General features: G+C 38.9%; 1 protein-coding gene across 3 annotated transcripts in view; it reads right to left on the reverse strand.

The window, feature by feature from the left end:
- Positions 1-21,951, reverse strand: part of MTUS1 (microtubule associated scaffold protein 1) — a 110,468-nt gene that overhangs the window by 54,020 nt on the left and 34,497 nt on the right. For 2 of the 3 annotated variants that reach the window (XM_064368715.1, XM_064368714.1), the window contains 2 exons: positions 15,370-15,504; positions 12,201-12,239 (listed from right to left, as the gene is read on the reverse strand). In XM_064368715.1, the coding sequence (XP_064224785.1) occupies positions 12,201-12,239; positions 15,370-15,504 (174 nt within the window). Of the gene's footprint in view, positions 1-12,200; positions 12,240-15,369; positions 15,505-21,532; positions 21,805-21,951 lie in introns of those variants that run through there. The other variant, XM_064368716.1, reaches the window with a different exon arrangement.

Consider the following 21,951-nt stretch of genomic DNA (forward strand, 5'->3'; position numbering starts at 1 on the left):
GCCTCCTCCCTCTTCACTCAAGCCTCCAGCTTGCCATTTTAGAGGCTGTCAGCAAGGAAGACAGACCCAATAACCTGCCACGGGTTCCTGTGAGAAAGATACACCTAGTTCATACACTGACAATGAGCCTTCTAAATAAACTCACTGCAGCATGGCAAGTGAAGCACAAATGATCAAGGAATTAGAGTCAAGACAAGCTGCTTTTAGGTGTTGTCTTTTTCTTCATCCCAGTTTGTTATTATGAAAAAACCTAAACACCTTTTCCTATCAGATTCTAAATACTAAAAATATGCCATAACCTTTTCCTCTACCCCTCAAAACCTCTAAAAACCAAGATACCAATCAGCATTAAAAACATAAATAGACTAACAAATTTTGGTATTATTAAAAACAGACATGCCACCACTCCATATAGTAGGAGGCTTTTTTTTTTTTTTGGTTGCGTTTGTTGTTTGTTCAGTAATAGTAAACTCTAAATTACTTTTTTTTTTTTTTTGAGACAGAGTTTTGCTTTTGTCACCCAGCTGGAATGCAATGGCGTGATCTTGGCTCACTGCAGCCTCTGCCTCCTGGGTTCAAGTGATTCTCCTCCCTCAGCCTCCTGAGTAGCTAGGATTATAGGCACCTGCCACCATGCCTGGCTAATTTTTGTATTTTTAGTAGAGACAGGTTTCAACATGTTGGCCAGGTTGGTCTTGAACTGCTGACCTCAGGTGATCCACCCGCCTTGGCCCCCTAAAGTGCTGGGATCACAGGTGTGAGCCACTGCACCCAGCCCTAAATTACTCTTGTTAAAAGAGAAATTCTTTAGATTCCCTAAAAGAAATTAGCAATCTAATCACCAATTAATCAGATTAACATTTTTACTTGAATTACATTAAGCTATTATCACACATATTAAAAATAAACATTGTCAATGATATTTCTTAACAGCAGAGCAAGAAGCTGAAGGAATAAACAAAAACAGTGCCAGTGAGGAGGAAAGCCAAAAGTCATTCTTGTTTGTACAGCAAAATACACAAACAGCAAGTGTGCTAGATACATGATTGAGAACTGCACAAACTGGGTTGCAATTCTTTCCCAAACATAGTCTGCCTCCTGGTGGCTGTGCAGCACAAGTGCACCAAAACAAGAGAGCTGCTTTGGCAATCTATAAACAGGGACGGCCATCACTTCCAGTCCACTGCTCCAGGCACTCACTTACACACTTTACGTTTATTTGCTCATTTAAATAACTGGATTAGCAATTACTTTCAGGTCACAACTATTTTTATAATATATAGGCTTCTGGCAGGAGCCAAGATAAAAAACTGGTTCAAAAAATTCTTTGATTTTTGATCAGCTGTTACCACTTTAAGCACTCTATTTTCTGCAATTGTACAAATGTGAGAGAAGTTCCTAAAGATAAAAAAAGTGTCTTTGTTAATTTATAAAGTCTTAAGAGGACAAGACAGGCATCACTGAGGACAGTAGGGAAAAAAATATGGAAATTTTAGTGCCTAAGGTAGAAGAGTCTGTAGTTGTAAAAGTTAGCTATGAGTCTTTGGGCTGGACACGGTGGGTCTCGCCTGTAAACTCAGCACTTTGGGAGGCCCAGGCAGGTGGATCACCTGAGGTCAGGTGTTTGAGACCAGCCTGGCAAACATGGTGAAACCCTGTCTCTACTAAAAATACAAAAAATTAGCTGGGCATGGTGACGGGTGTCTGTAATCCCAGCTACTCAAGAGGCTGAGGCAGGAGAATCACTTCAACCTGGGAGGCAGAGATTGCAATGAGCAGAGATTGTGCCATTGCACTCCAGCCTGGGCAACAAGAGTGAAACTCTGTCTCAAAAATAAATAAATAAATAAATAAATAATAAAAGGAAAGAAAAAGATGAGTCTTTATGAAGCAGAGCCTGTATTAGGACATAAGTGGAAAACAAAACCATGACTTAAAATTTTATGCAATGTAGGGTATCAATTTTAAACAGAAAGGATAAAGTATATGGGAGCAAACATGCCAAAATGTCAGCAATGCTCTGGGAGGTGGAAGAGGCAGAATTTCTTTCTTTATTATATGCTTTTATATTTTCCTAATTTTTTACAAAAGTCATGGAGCCAGAAAAAGATGATGATACAAAATGCTGGGTAAGTCAATATGTTGTAATATCACGGTATATTCAAACAAACAAATTCCACTGAAGTCTGTATAGAAATGAGTCTTTTAAATCGGTGATTTAGAAAACAATGATGTCATGACTCCAGACAAGATTCTAGTATATTCTGTATGGGGGCACTTAGATGATACAAAATGCATTCAATTTGTCTGTTACTGTTTGTTGCTGTTAATGATCATAAAGAATGAGGAAGATGATTACAATTCAAACCAAGTGGCTTGTTCAGAGATTCAAGCATCTCTATTCAATCGATCTTCCTTAGCCTAATATGGAATATTAATCTTAACATGTATCACCTTACTTCCCCTAACACAGCATTAATTGCAACATTTTTTTCAATTTATTCCTCACAGTCTTTAATGTAGTAAGTTCGATTCTGTATTCCTGTTGTAGAACCTTCAGCTTGAGGCCCAATTTCTCCATACTATCCTCCTTACTAGGAATATACACTGTAATTATCAAAAACTTAACACAAAGCAATTAGAAAAACTATCAACTTCCATCTACCTGTGAGACGATAAGCTCTCAAAGAACAGTGACATTGCCTTTTATTTTGCAATAAAGAAGAGTTTAAATCAAAAGCAGTAATGCTTTGAATTCGTGTACGATGTTTGTTTTTAAAAACAAAAACCAATATGTTCATTGTAGAATATTTTAAAAAATTTAAATTACTACACATCATCCTGCTCTGTAATTTGTTTTTAAAATTAATATAAGCTTCATAAATGTATTAAATTTTTCACACATATCTTTCCACGGGATTAAATAAGCCTCTCTGTTATTTTAATGGCTTCAAAAATGTCCTGAAAATGTCAATGAACACAATTTAAATAACACTGGTAAGGCATACAAGTTGTTTCCAATTTTCCCCCATTGTAAACAATTCTGAAAAGCAGTAAATAAGTAAATAAATTATTTTCCTAGAACCAGTTCTGAAAACCAGAATTCCTGAAGGTGTTTGCTCTACGCTACAGCTGCTGTAATGTACACTCAAGAGCTGAATGTATGAGCGCTGTTTCTTACTCTTCTCCAGTACCAGGTACTACCATTAAACGTAAGTAGGAACTAAGAGCACATTATTCTAATTCATATTTGATAAACTCTTTTTATAGATTCCTTAGTACTTCATATATTTCTTTTCTGTTCATCCACTTACCGTTTTCTTTTCTGTTTAGTCTTTTTAAATGGTGGCAAGAACACTTAATATGAGATGTACCTTCTCAACAAAATGTTAAGAGAACAATATGATACTGTTAACTGTAGGCACAAGGCTGTAACAAACTTCTCTGAACCTTTTTGCCCTTGCATAACGAACCTTGTACCATTCAACAGCACCTTCCCATGCCCTGGCAACCACCATTCTACTCTCTGTTTCTGTGACTTTGACTATGTTAGATGCCTCCCGTAAGTGGAATCACACAGTATTTGTCCCATGACTGGCTTATTTCACTTAGCATATTGTCCTCCAGGTTTCTCCATATCATTGCATACGGCAGGACTTTCTTCTTTTTAAAGGCTGCATAATACTCCACTGCGTTTTTATGCCGTATTTGCTTTATCATATGGACATTCAGGTTGTTCCCACATCCTGGCTATCGTAACGTGGCAATGACCATGGGAGTGCAATTATCTCTTCAACATCCTGATTTCAATTATTTTGGTAAATAACACCTTAGCAGATATATGGTTTGCAAACATTTTCTCTATCCCACAGGCTGCCTTTTCATGCTATTAAATGACCGCTTTGCTCTGTGGATTTGTAATTTGATGTACTCCCACCTGACTTTGCTTTTGTTATCTGTGCTTTTGGTGTCATACCAAGAAAAATGTCATCAAGATTTGCCCCACGTTTTGAGGTGTTTTACAGTTTCAGATCTTATATTTAAGTCTTTGCTCCATCTTGAGTTGATTTTTGTGTACTGTGAGAGATAAGGGTCCGATTTCATTATTTTGCTTGTGGATAACCAGTTTTTTCAGTACCATTTGCAAAGAGACTATCCTTTCCCTATTGTGTATTCTTGGCACGCTTATTGAAGATTAGCTGACCATTTATGCATGGATTTATTACTAAGCTATTTTATTCCATTGATCTGTTTCTATCTTTGTGCCAGTACCATACTGTTTTAATTAACTGTGTACTGTAATATACTTTGAAAACAGGAACTAAGATGCCTCCAGCTTTGTTTTTTGTCAAGATTGTTTTGGCTGTTTACAGTCCTTTGTCATTCATTATGAATTTTGGGATTTTTTATTTCTATAAAAAAAAATTACACTGGGATTTTGATAGGGATTGCAAGGAATCTGTAGATCTCTTTGGGTGGTATGTTCATTTGGCTTCTATTATAGACTTGTCTTTATCTTGCTCATTTGACAGAGCTCAATGAAGAGTTATGTGCTGATATTATCTCAATTTGTTCTTTGCTTATAAATACTGTTTCTAATGCTTTTTATTTTTAGAGATGGAGTCTCGCTCTGTCATCCAGGCTGGAGTGCAGTGATGCAATCTCAGCTCACTGCAATCTCTGCCTCCTGGGTTCAAGCGATTCTTCTGCCTCAGCCTCCTGAGTACTTGGGACTACAAGTGCATGCCACCATGTGCAGCTATTTTTTTGTATTTTTGGTAGAGATGGGGTCTCGCTATATTGCCCAGGTTGGTCTCAAACTTTTGGCCTCAAGCAATCCACCTGTCTTGGCCTTCCAAAGTGCCGGGACTACAGGTGTGAGTCACCACACCCAGCCTGTTTCTAATGTTTTTTAAAGCTTTTGTTGTCATAATTATTAACCATTTCTATTATACTAGTGTTCCTGGAAAGATCTTTTCTACTTAAGTCTATATTCTTCGTGTTTTAATTACTTTGTGTGTTTAAAACTAATTTAAAATGTTTATATGTGAAAAAGATCTAGCTCCTGCTAAAAAGGTGGCCACTGTCTCAAGAAGATTAACTAAATGATCCACTTCTCCCAAACCCCAACACCAAAGCAACAAACGTATCTCATATCAACAGAGCATCTGCTTTTTAAATATAAGGAGAAAGTTACAATGATCATAAAACAACAGTGAAAAACAGCCTTCTGTCTACTCTCACCAGAATAAACCCAGGCAGCCTCCGCATCACCTCATCAGCAGGTTTGCACCTTGCAACCTCTTCCCAACACTTGGCAAAAGGAGGCAAAAAAGCCACCCTCTTGTCCTGTGCTGTCTTTACTAAATAACTGTGGAAGGAGCAGTGCATTTTCTACCTTCCAAGGCAGACACCCTGGCACCTGAGACTGATGATCTTGTGTAAAACAGTCAGGGTGCTGTATAAATACAGCTCTGGTGCCTCTGGTATCGCAATGGCTTTAGTATGTGGTAGAACCAAGGTAATAATAGTATGCTGTGGTATGTGTGACATTTTCCTTATAAACAGTAAGCCAAGATTTTTTTTTTAGAGTCAATGTCAACTAGAATCTTGCAGCATCATAGCCTCTAAATAAATTACAACAGTGAGACCCCAAGAGGAAGGTTCTTGACTTTAAGTAGTCTTTCCTGCTTGCTTTACGGATTTAAAATAATTCAACTTCCTGGAAAAGAACTCTAAAAATAAGCCACTAGAATTATAAAAACAACATAAAAGATCATCACCATTACCATTCCTAGCAGCTGAAGTAACTATTATTTGAGAACCTTTTATAAAACAATTCTATGATGTCAAATTATTCCCTTACCAGGAATTATTCCCCCAATATTCCCATGTCTCCAAATGAGAAATCTGAGACGCGGAGAGGCTTAGCAACTAGCCCAAGGTCAGGACACAAATAGAAAGTGTTCTGATCTTGGGCTAGTTGCCTTAAAAGTTCATTCCCCTACTGCTCTTTTACATTGTCTTATGAGAGAATGGAATTTCTTTACAATAACTGATAAAGGTTAAGCTAAAACAACGATGTAACATTTTAAATTATGTTAGCCAAAAAAATTTAACAATAATATCCAGTACTGACCAAGGCATGATAAAGCCTGTCTTTTATGTCGACCATGATATAAACAGATAAGAAGCTTTTGGAAAACAATTAGGCTATTTGAGTACAGTGACCATAAACATGTACATATTTTGATTTCCTGATACTACTTTTAAGAATCTATCACAGGAAACTTCCCCCAAAGTTGAAAGTGCTAATTGTACAGATGTTCATCATAGAATCATTTATGAATGTGATAAACACCCTAAATATTCAAAAGTAGGTAAATGTTACTGCACCTACTAAATGTAAAAGTGATTACTATATTTTAAATGACAAAGTAGGATATAAACGTATCTGAATTTCATTTAAAATCACAAATTTAAACAAGCTAAAGGGAAATCTGATTTCTAAATTACACACTAAACTTTTTGAAGTTTGGCAAATTGCTGTAATTAAAAGTGATTATTTTACTAGAACTAAGGAATATGAAGTTGGTCAACTCAACTATAATCTCCACTACTACTTACCGCTTTAAAATAAAAATATCTCAAAGCCATAGTACAATGATTAAAAATTTAACCCTCAGAGGAACATGTTTATGTGTGGAGGCAGTGTCTTCTGTATCATCTAAAATATGACCAATTTCCAGCAGAATATGAAAAAAAAGGTGATTTGCAGCCACAGAATATCATAGTGGAGAGAAATCTAGAAATCCACCCTTCCAATTACATAGAAAACTATTATCAAAGAGGTTCAATAATCCACCCAAAGTCACTGTCTGTTTGGATAACATTTTTCAGCATCAAAGTTGTCCCTCCAAAGAGAACACACTTTGTTGTGGTCCTTTGTTCACAAAGTAACTTTTCCTCACTACACTCCTCATAATACCAGGTTAGTCTTAAGTCATGACAATAACTAACCATCAAGAAGAACCTGGAAAAGTCATGCTTATGGTTTTGGGAAAATACACAGACCTACCACACAACCTAGATTAAGTTGCAATGTTGACCCCTTAGAATATATTCTATATACTCTACAGAGTCATCAGTAGACTCAATGTAACAGGAATTATTCGAATGAGAATTATTAGGTTTATTACATTCCTAAAATCTCATCTGACTTCATTACAGAGACTGACAAGCTGATCCTAAAATTCATATAGAAAATCAAGGGACCCAAAATAGCTGTAACAATCTTTAAAAAGAACAAAGTTGAATGAATCACATCCTGATTTCAAAACTTACTAATCAAGACAGTGTAATATTGGCAAATGTAGACCTATAGATGCAAATAATACAATTTAGAACCCAGAAATAAACCCTCACATTCTTAACCAATTATTTTTAACAAAGGTGCAAAGACATTTCAATGGAGGAAAGAATAATGTTTTCAACACCTGGATGTCCATGTGCAAAAGAGTTAGACTTTCTACCTCACACCACATAACACTATAACTCAAAATCAATCAGAAACCTAAGTATGACAGCTAAAACTGCAAAAATCATAAAAGAAAACAGGTATGAATCTTCACAACCTTGGATTAGGCAATTGTTTCTGAGATAAGATACCAAAAGCAGAAGCAACAAAAGAAAAAAAATAGCGATAAAATGAACCTTGTCAAAATTCACAACATTTGTGTTTCCAAGGACACCATCAAGAATATGAGAACACAGCCCAAGAATTGGGACTAAATATTTGCAAATGTTCTCTCTGATAAGGGCCTAACATCAGACTATATGAAGAACTCTACAATTCAACAACAAAAATAACCCAGTTGTAAAATGACAAATGATTTAAATGGACACTTCTCCAAAGAAGATATACAAATAGCCTATTCAGCACACAAAATGACACTCAATGTCACTGGCTGTCAGAGTGCAACTGAAACAACGAGGCATCACTTCATACCCAGTAGGATAGCTATAATAAACAAGACAAAGCCAAGTGTTGGCAAGGATGTGGAGAAGCCGGATTCTTCAGACACTGCTGGTGAGGGTATAAAATGGTCCAGCCACTTTGGAAAACAGCCTGGAAGTTTCTTAAACTGTTACACACAGAGCGACTGTATGAGTCAGTTTTCTGATAATCGTTAACTAAGTTTTAAACAAAACCATTCCACAGGATATTAGCTATCTTTTTTTCCCTAGATATTAGGATGTACCAGAAACTTAAAAGGAAATAAAAGCCTAAATATGCACAACACAGAGTTTCTTCTGCATTTTTAGACCATCAAGGCTTTAATAACCATATATGTTCACACACAGTGTACTGGGTGTTCCTAGAGCTTAGATCATTCTGCATGGCTGTCTTCCTAGCTTCAAGAGGCTACAAAAGGTTAAGAATTCTGAGATAATTCACCTGCACTTCCCTGCTTATGCTGAGGAAACTGAATACATCTGATAGGGCATCAAGGATATTTGTTATTCACGATGTAATGCTATCCACCCTATTTTCTTTACACAAGAGGCTCAGAAATTTATACCTCCTGCCCAGGTTTCCCTCACATCACAGCCTTCAACCCAGACCTCTCACCTAGGACCATACAATACAGCCTTCCTCCCTCGAACTTGCTCATTTGTAATTCATGTTTATTTGTTTGACTATTCTATTAGCTTCCCAGAGACAAGGCCCGAGCTCATCTTTCGCTCAGGACTGCATCCTTAACACCTGACACTCACAATGTATGAAGAAACTGTAGCCAACATGCTGTAAGAATACAGGCATACCTGGGAGATACAGATCACCCCTTAAGACACATGTCACAATATGGCAAATCACAAAAATTTTCTAGCTTCTCAGTGCATATAAAATGTATATTTACGCTATACTATATCCTATTAAGTGTGCAAATAGCATTATGTCTAAAAAACAATGTACCTTAGTTTAAAAATATTTCATTGCTAAAAAAATGCTAATCAGCATCTGAGCCTTCAGTGAGTAGGAATTCTTTTGCTGGTAGAAGGTCTTGACTCAATGTTGATGGCTGCTGACTGATTAGGGTGGTGATTGCTGAAGGTTGGGGAGGTTGTGGCAATGTAGAGACAGACAGCAATGAAGTCCGCCACATCAACTGACTCTTTCATGAAAGATCTCTTTGTAGCATGTGATGCTGTTTGATAGCATTTTACCCACAGCAGAACGTACTTCAAAATTGGAGTCATCCTCGCAAACCCCGCCACTGCTTTAAGTTTATGGAATATTGACCCCTTTTGTCATTTCAACAATGTTCACAACATCTTCACCAGGAGCAGATGCCATTTCAAGAAATACTTTCTTTGCTCATGGAAGCAACTCCTCATCTGCTCACATTTTTCCAGAGATCAGCAGCAATTCAGCCACATCTTTAGGCTTCACTTCTCATTCTCGTTCCCTTCCTACTTCTAGCTCATTTGCAGTGACCTCCTCCACTGAAGAACTGAACCCATCAAAGTCATCCATGACGGTCTGATCAACTTCTTGATCAAACTCCTATTCATGTTGATGCTCTGACCTTTTCCCATGAATCACCAACATTCTTAATGGCATCTAGAAGAGCAAACCCTTTTCAGACGGTTCCAACTGACTTTGCACAGTTCCATCAGAGGAATCGGTATCTATGGCAGCTAGTCTTATACAATGTATTTCTTAAATAGTAAGACCTCAAAGTAAAAATTACCCCTTGATTCATGGGCTGCAAAATGGATGCTATGTTAGCAGGTGTGAAAACAACATTCAACTTCTTGTACATCTCCATCACAGTTCTTGGGTGACCAGGTGTGTTGTCAGTCAGCAGCAATATTTTAAAAGAAATCTCTTTCTGAGTTGTAGGTCTTAACAATGGGCTTAATATTCAGCAAACCATGCTGTAAACAATTATGCTGCCATCCAGGCTTTGTTGTTTCATTTACAGAGCACAAGCAGAGTTGATTTCGCATTACTGTTAAGGGCCACAGAATTTTCAGAATGGTAAGCCAGCACTGGCTTCAACTTACAATTACTAGATGTATTAGCTCCTAATAAGACAGTCAGCTTGTCCTTTGAAGCCAGGCATTGACTTCTCCTGTTTACCTGTGAAAGTTGAAATAGCATCTTCTTTCAGTCTGAGGCTGAAAGTCTTGTTTTTTGTAGCCACCTTTATCAATTATCCCAGCTAGATCTTCTGGATAGCTTGCTGCAGCTTCCACATCAGCACCTGCTGCTTCACCTTGTACTCTTACGTTACGGAGAGTTTCCTTAAACCTCATGAACCAACCTCTTCTAGCTTCCAACTTTTTTTCTGTAGCTTCCTCACCTCTCTCAGCCTTCATACAACTGAGGAGAGTTAGGGTCTCACTCTGGATTAGGCACTGGCTGAAGTGAAAGTTGCAGCTGGTTTAATCTTCTGGTCAGATCACTCCAACTTTCTCTATGCCAGGAGTCTGTTTTGCTTTCTTATTTGTGTGTTCACTAGAGTAGCACGTTTAATTTTCTTCAAGAACGCTTCCTTTTCATTTACAGCTTGGCTAACTGCTTGGCACAGGAGGCCTGGCTTCTGGTCTGTCTTGGCTTTCAACATGCCCGCCTCACTAAACTTAATCATTTCCATCTTTTAAAGTGAGAGACTACAACTTTTCTTTCACTTGAATATTTAGAGGTCATTATAGGGTTATTAATTGGTTAATTTCAGTATTACTGCGCCTCAGGGAATAAGGAGGTCCAAGGAAAGGGAGAGAGATGGAAGAGGGACCAGTCAGTGGTCCTGTCAGTTGGGTTCACTGTCTTATATGGGCATGGTCCGTGGTGTCCCCAAACTATCAACAGTAACATCACAGATCACCATTACAGACATAATAAAAAAGCTTAAAATATTGTGAGAATTACCAAAATTTGACACACAGACATGAAGTGAGCACCTGCTGTTGAAACAATGGTGCTGGTAGACTTGCAAAAAATACATTTGCGAGGCTCAAGAAAATGAGAGATGCTGTACCTTCTTTTCTTCTGATTTGCTCTTCTAATCTGCCATGGATTTAGAAGCCACATAACTGTTTTATCACTGCATATAAAATAAGACAATGTAGGCAGTGTATGGGAGACCTCATATCTCTCTCTCTCTCTCTCTGTCCATCCATTCATCCATCCATGTATCTAGAGAGATTGATCGATTTTTTCTTTTTTTTTTTTTGAGACAAGGTCTCGCTGTGTTGCCCAGGCTGGAGTGCAGTGGCACAATTCTGGCTCACTGCAACCTCCGTCTCCCAGGTTAAAGTGATTAGTCTGCCTCAGCCTTCTGAGTAGCTGGGATGTCAAGAGCGTACCACACTATATGGTTAATTCTTTTGTATTTTTAGTAGAGATTGGGTTTCACCATGTTAGCCAGGCTCGTCTCAAACTCCTGATCTCAAGTGATCCACCCACCCTGGCCTCCCAAAGTGCTGACATTACAGGTGTGAGCCACCACGCTCAGCCTATACCTCTATCTGTCTGTCTGTCTATCTAAAGTATGGGAATTGTAGTGAAGATATTTTGTGAAAACTTTTATGGCTTCTTGAGAGACAAAGTTTTGGATTCTCAGTTGTGGTTCAAATAGTGGAGGCTGCAGGCTATCTTGGGAATTAAGTTCAATGAAAGTGTGAAAAAGGACATAAAAATATAGGCTGCTTAGAGGCAGCAAACCACCTGGTTATGTATGCAACTATACAACAACCCTGCATGACCTGCACATGTACCCCAGAACCTAAAGTAAAATAAAAAAGTAATACAGGCTGTTGAACTGTGAAGATGTGCTAAAACCAAATCTTAACACCACTTAGCAATTAACGAATATCCACTTGCAAAAGAGCATTTATCTTGGGAGAAGTAAATTTTCCATTTAATTTAGATCACATTAACAAGATCATTTTTTAAAACACTACAATTATCTGTTAGTAATAAAATGTCCTTTTATACATCAGATGGCCAATCATGCTTACCATATTTTAATGCTATGTGGCCCATCATAAAAAGTTATGTTTACATCTCAAATAGGAAATTCTATTTATAAGCACACCAGTGGAAAAAAAATCACTGTAAATAAATATCTGAAATAACATGACTTTACAAAAGGATTCTTTTTATCCCCATCCATGAAGTGGTTACTCACCTGCATTAAGAGCTGTAAATAAATTTTTTCTCGAAGGACCTAAGATATAAAAGAAATATATGTAAAATACACGTTTTATTTGATATATCACACAAAAACAAACCATGTTGATAACAATTATTTTCAAAAACAATCTATCTCTAAATTTCAGGTTCCAGGTGGGAAATACCACTGAGATTCAACCAACTTTTGTCAAGTGCATTTTCAATATAAGATGATATTCCACGTAACATCAAAATGTTGAAGAATGATATGAAGTTATCATCACAAATTAAATAGGATCGGCTTTAATAGGAAAAGCCACAGTATTTTTTCAGTCAAGAAGAGCTGAGGTTCAAGTTTTAACAGCACTGAATTCACACATTTACTGTGCACATAATACTATTTTGATGCCAGCAGAGAAGGGGCCAGACTTCATGAAGGACAATCACTATCCAAAACTACCCATTTCTATTCAGCTATGAAGAAAAATATAAGCTTTGCCTCCAAACTGATACAATATAAATATCAGGAGTGGTTTTTTTGTTTCTTTCTTCCTTTGTTTTTTGAGACAGGGTCTTGTTGTGTTGCCCAGGCTGGAGTGCAGTGGCACAATCTTGGCTCACTGCAACCTCTGCCTCCCAAGTTAAAGCAATTATCCCACCTCAGCCTCCTGAGTAGCTGGGACTTCAGGAGCCTTCAAGAGCATACCACCACATCCAGCTAATTCTTTTGTATTTTTAGTAGAGATGGGGTTTCACCATGTTGGCCAGGCTGGTCTGAAACTCCTGACTGCAAGTGATCCACCCACCTCAGCCTCCCAAAGTGCTGGCATTACAGGTGTGAGCCACCACACTCAGCCTTTACCTCTATGTATCTATAAGAAATCTATAAGCGCTTCTACTTAACATGAAATAGTCGTCTCTAGCACGTAATCACCTGCAATACTAGTTAGAACAGCTACCATGTTCTATCTGAAATTTTACAGAGATGAAAATTTCTTAAAATATGTGGTTATCAATGGGAAGTACTGATTCCCACTCAAGTAAAACCGCTGTGACAAAAAAAAAATACCTACACATTCAATAGCGAGGCATTTTAGAATTCTCAGTCCCCTGTTCTACAAAGCTGTTCATGGAATCTCATTCTCTGAAAGTTATTTTAGTATCGAAGTTCAGCAGCGTTAACTTTGTTACTGCTGTGTGGATCATGGGACTTTATTATCATCAATAAAAACCAGTTTTCCATCTTGATATCAACCCAGCAAGAGATCATTTGATGCCTCCGAAATTTTATTAAGTCACTAGACAAATGACAACCTGCTGCACACTGAAAAATTCAACCCACTCCTAAAATTCATGCCTATTTTCTCTTCTATTCTGTACAAAGAAAAGGTATTGACATACATTCACCAACCTCAAGTACCACATGATCCTTTAAACACACACTCACAGAGACAGACACATGTTAAGAAGGATGCTGTGACAGAGTAACACCTTTTAGGAGGTTACTTAGTAATAGTAACAATTCGAAGACTTTCAGACAGGTTAACCCAGTAATTTCTCCTTCCGTGATATCCAGAAGTAACTAGAATCTGAAACAATGAACTATGACTCACATTTGAAGAGGTTCATCTCAGTATTAATACAACCCAATCAAAGTCAGAAGTTGTCCACTATGAAGTGGACATAGAATTTGGAAACAGTAGACTGTTGCATAGCCGTTTAAAGTGAACAAGCTCTCACGATATACCACCAACTTAATAAAAAGCAAGATACAGAAGAGCATATTCATTATTGCCCTAGTTTTTCTGGAGTAAAAACAAAACATATATATGCAGAGGAAAAAAGTCAGAAGGAAATGTGACAGCAATTGGTGGCTGAGAGAATTAAGGAAGGCTCTTTGTATGTTTCTGTGTTTTCCAAATTCTCTAACATAAATGAGGGTCTCATTTTATAGGTTAAGTTTCTCATTCACAATTATTCTCTCAGGCTTCGGTTAAGCTTTAGTTCACTAAGCACAAAGACAGCTTTTTTTTTCTTTTTTTTGTTTTCGAGACAGAATCTCACTCTTTCGCCCAGGCTGGAGTGCAGTGCAGCGATCTCAGCTTGCTGCAACCTCTGCCTCCTGGGTTCAAGTGATTCTTGTGCCTCAGCCTCCCGAGTAGCTGGAACTAAAGGTACAGACCACCACGCCCAGCTAATTTTTGTATTTTTAGTAGAGATGGGGTTTCACCATCTTCGCCAGGCTGGTCTTGAACTCCTGACCTCAAGTGGTCCACCTGTCTTGGCCTCCCAAAGTGCTGGGATTACAGGTGTGAGCCACCGTGTGTGGCACAAAGCAGGCTTCTGATGTGCTTTGGGCCCACTGTGACAAAGCTCTATGAAAACACCACACATTAAGTATATATCACATGTTTTGTAAACCTGAAAATTACTTTTAATAGTCATAGTAAATACAAAACGAGTGATAAAAGAAGGAATAGAGATAAAGAACATGTAGGGCCAGGCATGGTGACTCATGCCTGTAATCCTGGCACTTTGGGAGGTTGAGGTGGGCGGATCACAAGGTCAAGAGATCAAGACCATCCTGGCCAACATGGTGAAACCCCGTCTCTTCTAAAAATACAGAAATTAGCAGGGTGTGGTGACGCATGCCTGTAGTCCCAGCTACGCGGGAGGCTGAGGCAGGAGAATCGCTTGAACTGGGAGGCAGAGGTTGCTGTGAGCCGAGATCGTGCCATTGCACTCCAGCCTGGGTGACAGAGCAAGACTCCGTCTCAAAAAAAAAAAAAAAAGAACATTTAGAGGAAGAACACTGTCTTGGACCAAAGACATGAAGACACAAGTACAGTAATAAACATGAAACGTCTACCCTGACGAAAAGTAAATCATGCATTTCTACTCCCACCTCTCTCTCCTAGAGCACTATCTTAGAATAACTTAACTCTAGAAGTTCTGTTATTCTTACTTTATACCTTTGTTCTGCCTGCTGATTTATATGTAATGATTTTTAACCATAGAACTTACCGACTCTCAGAACAATTTTCTCAGTGCAAAAATATATCTCTTAACACATTTTAAATCATTGTTAAATATACCAAAAACCTAATTGTCAAAATTTAACTTTCTACAAGCCAAGAACTTTAAGCATCTTGCCCTCCCTCTTCTAACCACAATGAGGACCATACCTTTTGGAGGAGTTTTCAGCAAGTGAACATGAGCCCTGGATATCAAAGGCTTCAAATAAAAGGATCCTGAGGAACCATTTTGAAATGCTGGTTTTGAAGGTTTCTCCTCATATTTGATGACAGCAGCATTACTTGCTGTAATAAAACAGAAAAGAACATTTTATTATATAGATAAACACAATTTTGACCTTCCAAATTTATTCCTTTGTCCTTGAATCAACAATGCTCAATAAACACCTATGACTGGCCAGTCATTATTGAACGATGGGAGTACACCGTGGATACCAGGTAGCTTGTGTGCTCAGGGATGTGAAATAAAGGCTGCAATCACAGTGACCAGACATCTTGTTTTGCCTGGCACAGTCCAAGTTATGCATCGTGTCCAATTCAGCCTTCATCCCAGATAAAAGTTGGGGAAGAAATAATACAGCCATTCATGCAATGCAACAAGGATGCCCCAGGTGCAGCTAGGAAGAGTGCCCATCTCCATGGGGACAAGGAAGAATTCACGCAGCCAGCTACTTAATGACGTCAGAACAGTAACATACAGACTACTTGGTAGCTATAAGGATGAGACGATGGGATCTGGTTCAAATCCTCACTGCTGCAGCAAGGAGTTAAAATGCCAACTTCTTCCCTGAACAAAGAAAGTTTGCTCCAAAGCGAAAATATAAAAGGGAATCTCACTTGAATAACAAAAACTGTCTTTTATATTATGTGTAAAAACTCCCCCCCACCAACCCAGACTGGATTTTTTGTTTGTTTCTAAACAGTATCAATATCCAATTCTAAGCACCCGATTCTATTCTACTATTCAACACTTATACATTTCTTTATTAACAACTCTGACCCCTTTTCTCACTTCACTCATTTAGCAAAGGGTTAAGATGCCTACCTTGTTTACAAACACAGTATAACTAGACGGCTAGAAATTTTTCACTATGCTAAATTATTCCAACTGCCACAATAGTGCTTAGACACATCACATTCAAACTTTGCACAGGCATGCTATTATTTTCCCTAACCCACACCCAGTCCCTGTACAATGAGCCATCTGTTAATTGTTCTTGTGCCCAAATAACATTCCTAATATTAGGTCAAATCAACACAGAGCTTTTCCTCCTGCTGAGAAAATTCTGTCAACTTCCTGTCCTTTTCTCCAATTCTCACCTTCCCTAGAATGTAGAGACTTGGTATGCCCAAAGTTGACAGGAAGCTAACAGGAATGATAGTATTAAAGATTCTGCTATTGTAACATTCAACAGAACCCTTTTTAGATGTTTATACAAAATGAGTATTGGGTTTCAATTAGCATTTTAGCTTTTGCTGAATCAAATCCAACAAACAAAATCAGAGAGTTTGACCATGGAATTTTAACAATCTGGTTTTAGTCTTACTTTTCTTGAAGCCATATGTTATTACGTTCGGCAACAAATAAGTCACTTCTTCATATTTTAAAAATTAAACTGAGTGGCCGGGCACGGTGGCTCATGCCTGTAATCCCAGTACTTTGGGAGGCCAAGGTGGGTGGATCAGGAGGTCAAGAGACTGAGACCATCCTGGCCAACATGCTGAAACCCTGTCTCTACTAAAAATACAAAAATTAGCTGGGCACGGTGGCACATGCCTGTAGTCCCAGGTACTTGGGAGGCTGAGGCAGGAGTATCACTTGAACCCAGGAGGCGGAGGTTGCAGTGAGCTGAGATGGCGCCACTGCACTCCAGCCTGGCGACAGAGCAAGATTCTATCTTGAAAACAAAACAAAATTAAACTGAGTTCAATTTACAAACCTAATATGAAATTGTGTGATTCTAAATTCATGCTTTCCTAAACTCTAGACACAAAGGCCTGCAGTTCACGAAGAGATCAGTAAAAAAGTTTCTCACTAAAGTAAAGGACACGTTTCTCATGAGGCCCGATACTCCTGTCCCTTGGCTCACTGTCACATGCAGAATAGGAAGTGATGTGCTAGAAACCAGAGGTCTCAATGCCACTTTTCAAATTCAATACAACACTCGATCAATCTAGCACCAGACCTATCAACTTCGTAACACAGAAAATGAAGTCAGAATCCATACTGCAAGGATAAAATGTCTGCTTCGACTCAGGTACAAACACACACGTATTTACATTTTATACATATTTACATGAAAGCTATATGTACAAGATATTTATTCACATACTCTACGATCATCAACGATCGTACATGCTTTCTGCCTTCCTAATGGCAGGCACAAACTATACTGAACTGAACATACCTGTTTGACTAACACTTAATATCTTTCTCTCACTCTCTACTCACTGTGCTCTAGGCTGGCCCACTGCTTTCTAGTAAACCCCAACTTGAAGGATGTGTATCATCATGAGGCAGGATGCTCCTCAAGTATTTCCCCCGCCCTCTAGTTACATTCCTAACGTGGCAACTGGCTGGGTATCCTGATGCTATCTAAATTTTCCCTTACCCAGACTCATTATATCCAAACAATAAAGTCCTCAGTGGCAAGAGTTCCACTATAAAAGATGCATAATAGTTTCAAGCAATGCAACAGGATATAAAATATCCAAGTTCTGGTGCTGACTTGGCCACTGCCTAGCTGTGCTGAATCACCTGTCTATGAATAACAAGGGTCTGAATATGGGGTATGGGAATAGACAGTACATTCGCTTTCACGGGCGCCCAACTGACTGTGGCATTCAGTCCCACTGAGGCTGGATGCCTCCTCAGAATCATCCTAAAGACACTGTTCTAAAGAGCCACGGCACTAAAGACAGTTGGCCTGAAGAGACAATAGGTAAAATTCCCCAAGTGGCCACCTATTTCTCAACCTGATCTGTTATGCAGTTTAAAACTGACTCTTTGGGTCGGGCCAGGTGGCTTATGTCTGTAATCCCAGTACTTTGGGGCCCCAAGCAGGCAGATCACCTGAGGAGTTCAAGACCAGTCCGACCAACATGGAGAAATCTGTCTCTACTGAAAATACAAAATTAACCAGGCATGGTGTTGCATGCCTGTAATCCCAGCTACTTGGGAGGCTGAGGCAGGAGAATTGCTTGAAACCACGAGGTGGAGGCTGTGGTGAGCTGGGATAGCGCCATTGCACTCCAGCCTGGGCAACAAGAGCAAAACTCTTAACAAACAAAAAACAAAACTGTCCCTTTGTCATCTTTAGTCCTAACTGTCTCAATTATGCCAGAATAATAGATTCTCTGGAATCCTTATCTTCATTTCCCCATGGCCAAAGTGTGGTTCAAGTGAAATAAAGGAGCTGTTGAGTATAAAAGGAAAAGTGAATGGATATTCTCAAAAAAGCCCAAGCAAAATAAATGATTTTCCTATTAGAAAAGGGCTTCTCAGGCTTGGCACAGTGGCTCGCACCTGTAATCCTAGCTTACACCTGTAATCCTAGCACTATGGAAGGCCGAGGTGGGTGGGTCACTTGGGGCCAGGAGTTCGAGACCAGCCTGGCCAACATGACAAAACCCTGTCTCTGCTGAAAATACAAAAATTAGCTGGGCATGGTGGCATACACCTGTAACCCCAGCTACTCAGGAGGCTGAGGTGGGAGAACTGCTTGAATCCGGGAGGCTGAGGTTGCAGTGAACTGAGACCACGCCACTGCACACTGCACTCCAGCCTGGGCAACAAGGTGAGACTGTCTCCAAAAAAAAAAAAAAAAAAAGCTTCTCATTGTTCCAGACTTCTATCTGCAAACTAACATTCATAGTACATTCTAACACCTAGTGAAAATTAGCTTTTATAACATCATGTGTATATACACAGAGCCAACATTCTGTTCATTTTTTGAATTTTATGTGAATCAGTTTAACACTCCCCACTGTGCCAGATCATCTGCCCACCTGGCTTAAAACCAAAGTCCTACTGAAATCTAAGCTTTTGAATTTCAAAAGCAAGATCACTCAACTATACAACAACAAGAACGTCTCACATATACCCTGAGAAAACAAGAAAAGAGAAAGAACGAGAACAAAGCTAACAGTGGTCTGGATATTTCCTTCATAAACAGTCCGTTCGGAAGTGCGTTAAGTACTAACATGTTTTGTGATGTAGAGCCTAAAGAACCTACTGCCTGTTCCTCATCTTGGCCTCACCCACGGCAGACATCCCTACTTGAACACAAAACTTTCCCCCGAACCTGGAAGCAGCCTGAGAAACAACTGACACCATACTACAGGTGAATTCTTATCAACTAACCAGTGTTGGCAGGTGAGACGATACTCACTTGCCATTCCTGTTGTGAGAAAAAAAGAAAGAAAAAAACTAAGGGTAAATAAGAGCCACCCTGTTCTTTCCCAGCTTAATCACCTGAACAACTCAAAATACCATCCTGCCAAACAATTAGGCCCCGTCTTATTGCAGTGAAAAGGGCCAGAGACATTTGTTGCTGCAAGGATTTTGAAGACGATCCAGTCCTCCCTTGTCATCGATCAGAGGAGAGCATGGAGGCTAAGAGAAGAGAAACTTCACAGAGTTAGGAGCAAAACTAAAGTGGGGCCAGACACGGAGGCTCATGCCTGTAACCCAGTACTTTGGGAGGCCGAAGTGAACAGATCGCTTGAGGTCAGGAGTTGGAGACCAGACTGGCTAACATGATGAAACCCCATCTCTACTAAAAATAAAAAAATTAGCTGGGCATGGTGGTGCATGTCTGTAATCCCAGCTACTCAGGAGGCTGAGGGAGGAGAATTGCTTGAACCCAGGAAGCAGAGGTTGCAGTGAGCCGAGATCATACCTCTGCACTCCAGTCTGGGCGACAAGAGCGAAACTCCGACACACACACACACACACACACACACAAACGCGCGCGCGCGCAAGTGAAACCAAAGGTGAGTCCAAGGTGAGTGCCCTTTTCTGTGTGTCACACCCCTCTCAGCCAGGGCTGGCCGTGAAGGTGAAGGGAAAGAACGCTCCATTTCTTTTATTCAGTCTCCTTCTGTTCCATTTCCAAGAGAATGCAAATAGCTTTGGTCTGCATCTCTTACATTTCCCCTCACCATCTGGCTCTCAAAAAATAAACATGGTTTTGTGGCCAAAGTGGAAGGGGAAGTGAAGTCTTTGGACTATTTTCCTGCTAACATGGCAAAATTATGCTCTCCCAAGACCTCCTTCTAGATTGCACAACAGTCCCCAAACCTTCAACTCTGTTCCTGATCTACAGCATATCATTTATTTTTATCCAGTTACTTTAATGATCTTAAAAACTGGATGTTAGGTATCTAAGTGTGAAAGAGCTTATAATGTTTAACCTCTATAAATGAGCAGATTTGGTATAGAAACCACTGTGAAATGTTTTACGTTAATATCCCAAAGGATCAATATCATAACTTTGAAATTTTCTACGCCTAAAAGAACACACACAAAAGAACCTACTAAAATTCCCAAATAAGAATTTATTGCCTAACATATTTTGATTCTGTCATTTGAAAAACTTAGTAACATTATTTCTATAGGATTCCGAAGTTCCGAGAACCCAATGCTGATTTTACAGCAGCACTGTGTTTTATCAGAAGTTCTTAAATGATGCCATTGATGATATCACATCACAAAGAAACAAGCAGACAAAGCAAGAAACCAATATTCATTAAAGGGATTCAAATACTTAAGCCAATATAAATCAGAACACTGATCAAAAGATCAAGTTAATTCTTAAAATGACCATCCATTAACAGAAGCAGGAAAATTCAGCGCAAAATAATTTTTTCATGTTTTGAGATAGTCTTTAAAGGTACACATGTTTAATGCTTGCAGGTACAACTTAGAAAAATAAAGATGTGATGTTCCCATTTTAATTTTAGAAAAGTGTTTTTCTATACTTGCACAACTACCAGCTACATACATACAAAAACTAGTTATTTAATGAGAAATTAAACCATCAAATAGTCTTTGATAATGGGATAACTTCATGTGCCAGCACATCAACGATGCTGCTGAATTATATTGAGTGCCAAAACACATAAAAGAGACAATAAAATTGGTTCTACACAGAAGCATTCACATCTTAAACATGCATACAAAATGCCCCCATATACTACAATTACCATAAATTACAAGTTACAGAAATAGCAGTCAAAACATCCTAATCAATTTATTGAATAAAATTTAAGCATGCTTACAAAGAAAAGAAACCAGAAATCGTTGACCTACTTTTTTTCCCCGTAAACGTGGCTAACAAAGGAATTATACAAAGGCTGTACGATCCCACGACCAGCAGTGTCAATAAGGTAGCATCATAGTGCCTCTCTGAACCAGCCGGTGGGGTGAGTGTAGAATTGATAAAGATTTTTGAAGAAATATCAGTTTCTGTACAACTGCGAAATCCTCCTGGTACAGTCATTTAAAAGGATCAAAGCAAGCTTAAGCAGGAAAAACTGCAGCCATGTTCACTCTCATATCCCTCATGCTTGCTCTTAGTGAATTAGAATGGAGGAAGAAAAAAATGTGTAAGCTCCAAGGCACTACACAAAACAGATTAAACCAGCTAGCAAATCAAACTAAGAAAGAGACTCATTGATTTGAATGCTTAATCCGCAACAGGAACACATCGCCACTAGACAGGCTCTGTG

This window comes from Aotus nancymaae, unplaced genomic scaffold (assembly GCF_030222135.1).
Source record: "Aotus nancymaae isolate 86718 unplaced genomic scaffold, 86718_ANA_hifiasm-v0.15.2.pri h1tg000079l, whole genome shotgun sequence".
Lineage (NCBI taxonomy): Eukaryota > Metazoa > Chordata > Mammalia > Primates > Aotidae > Aotus > Aotus nancymaae.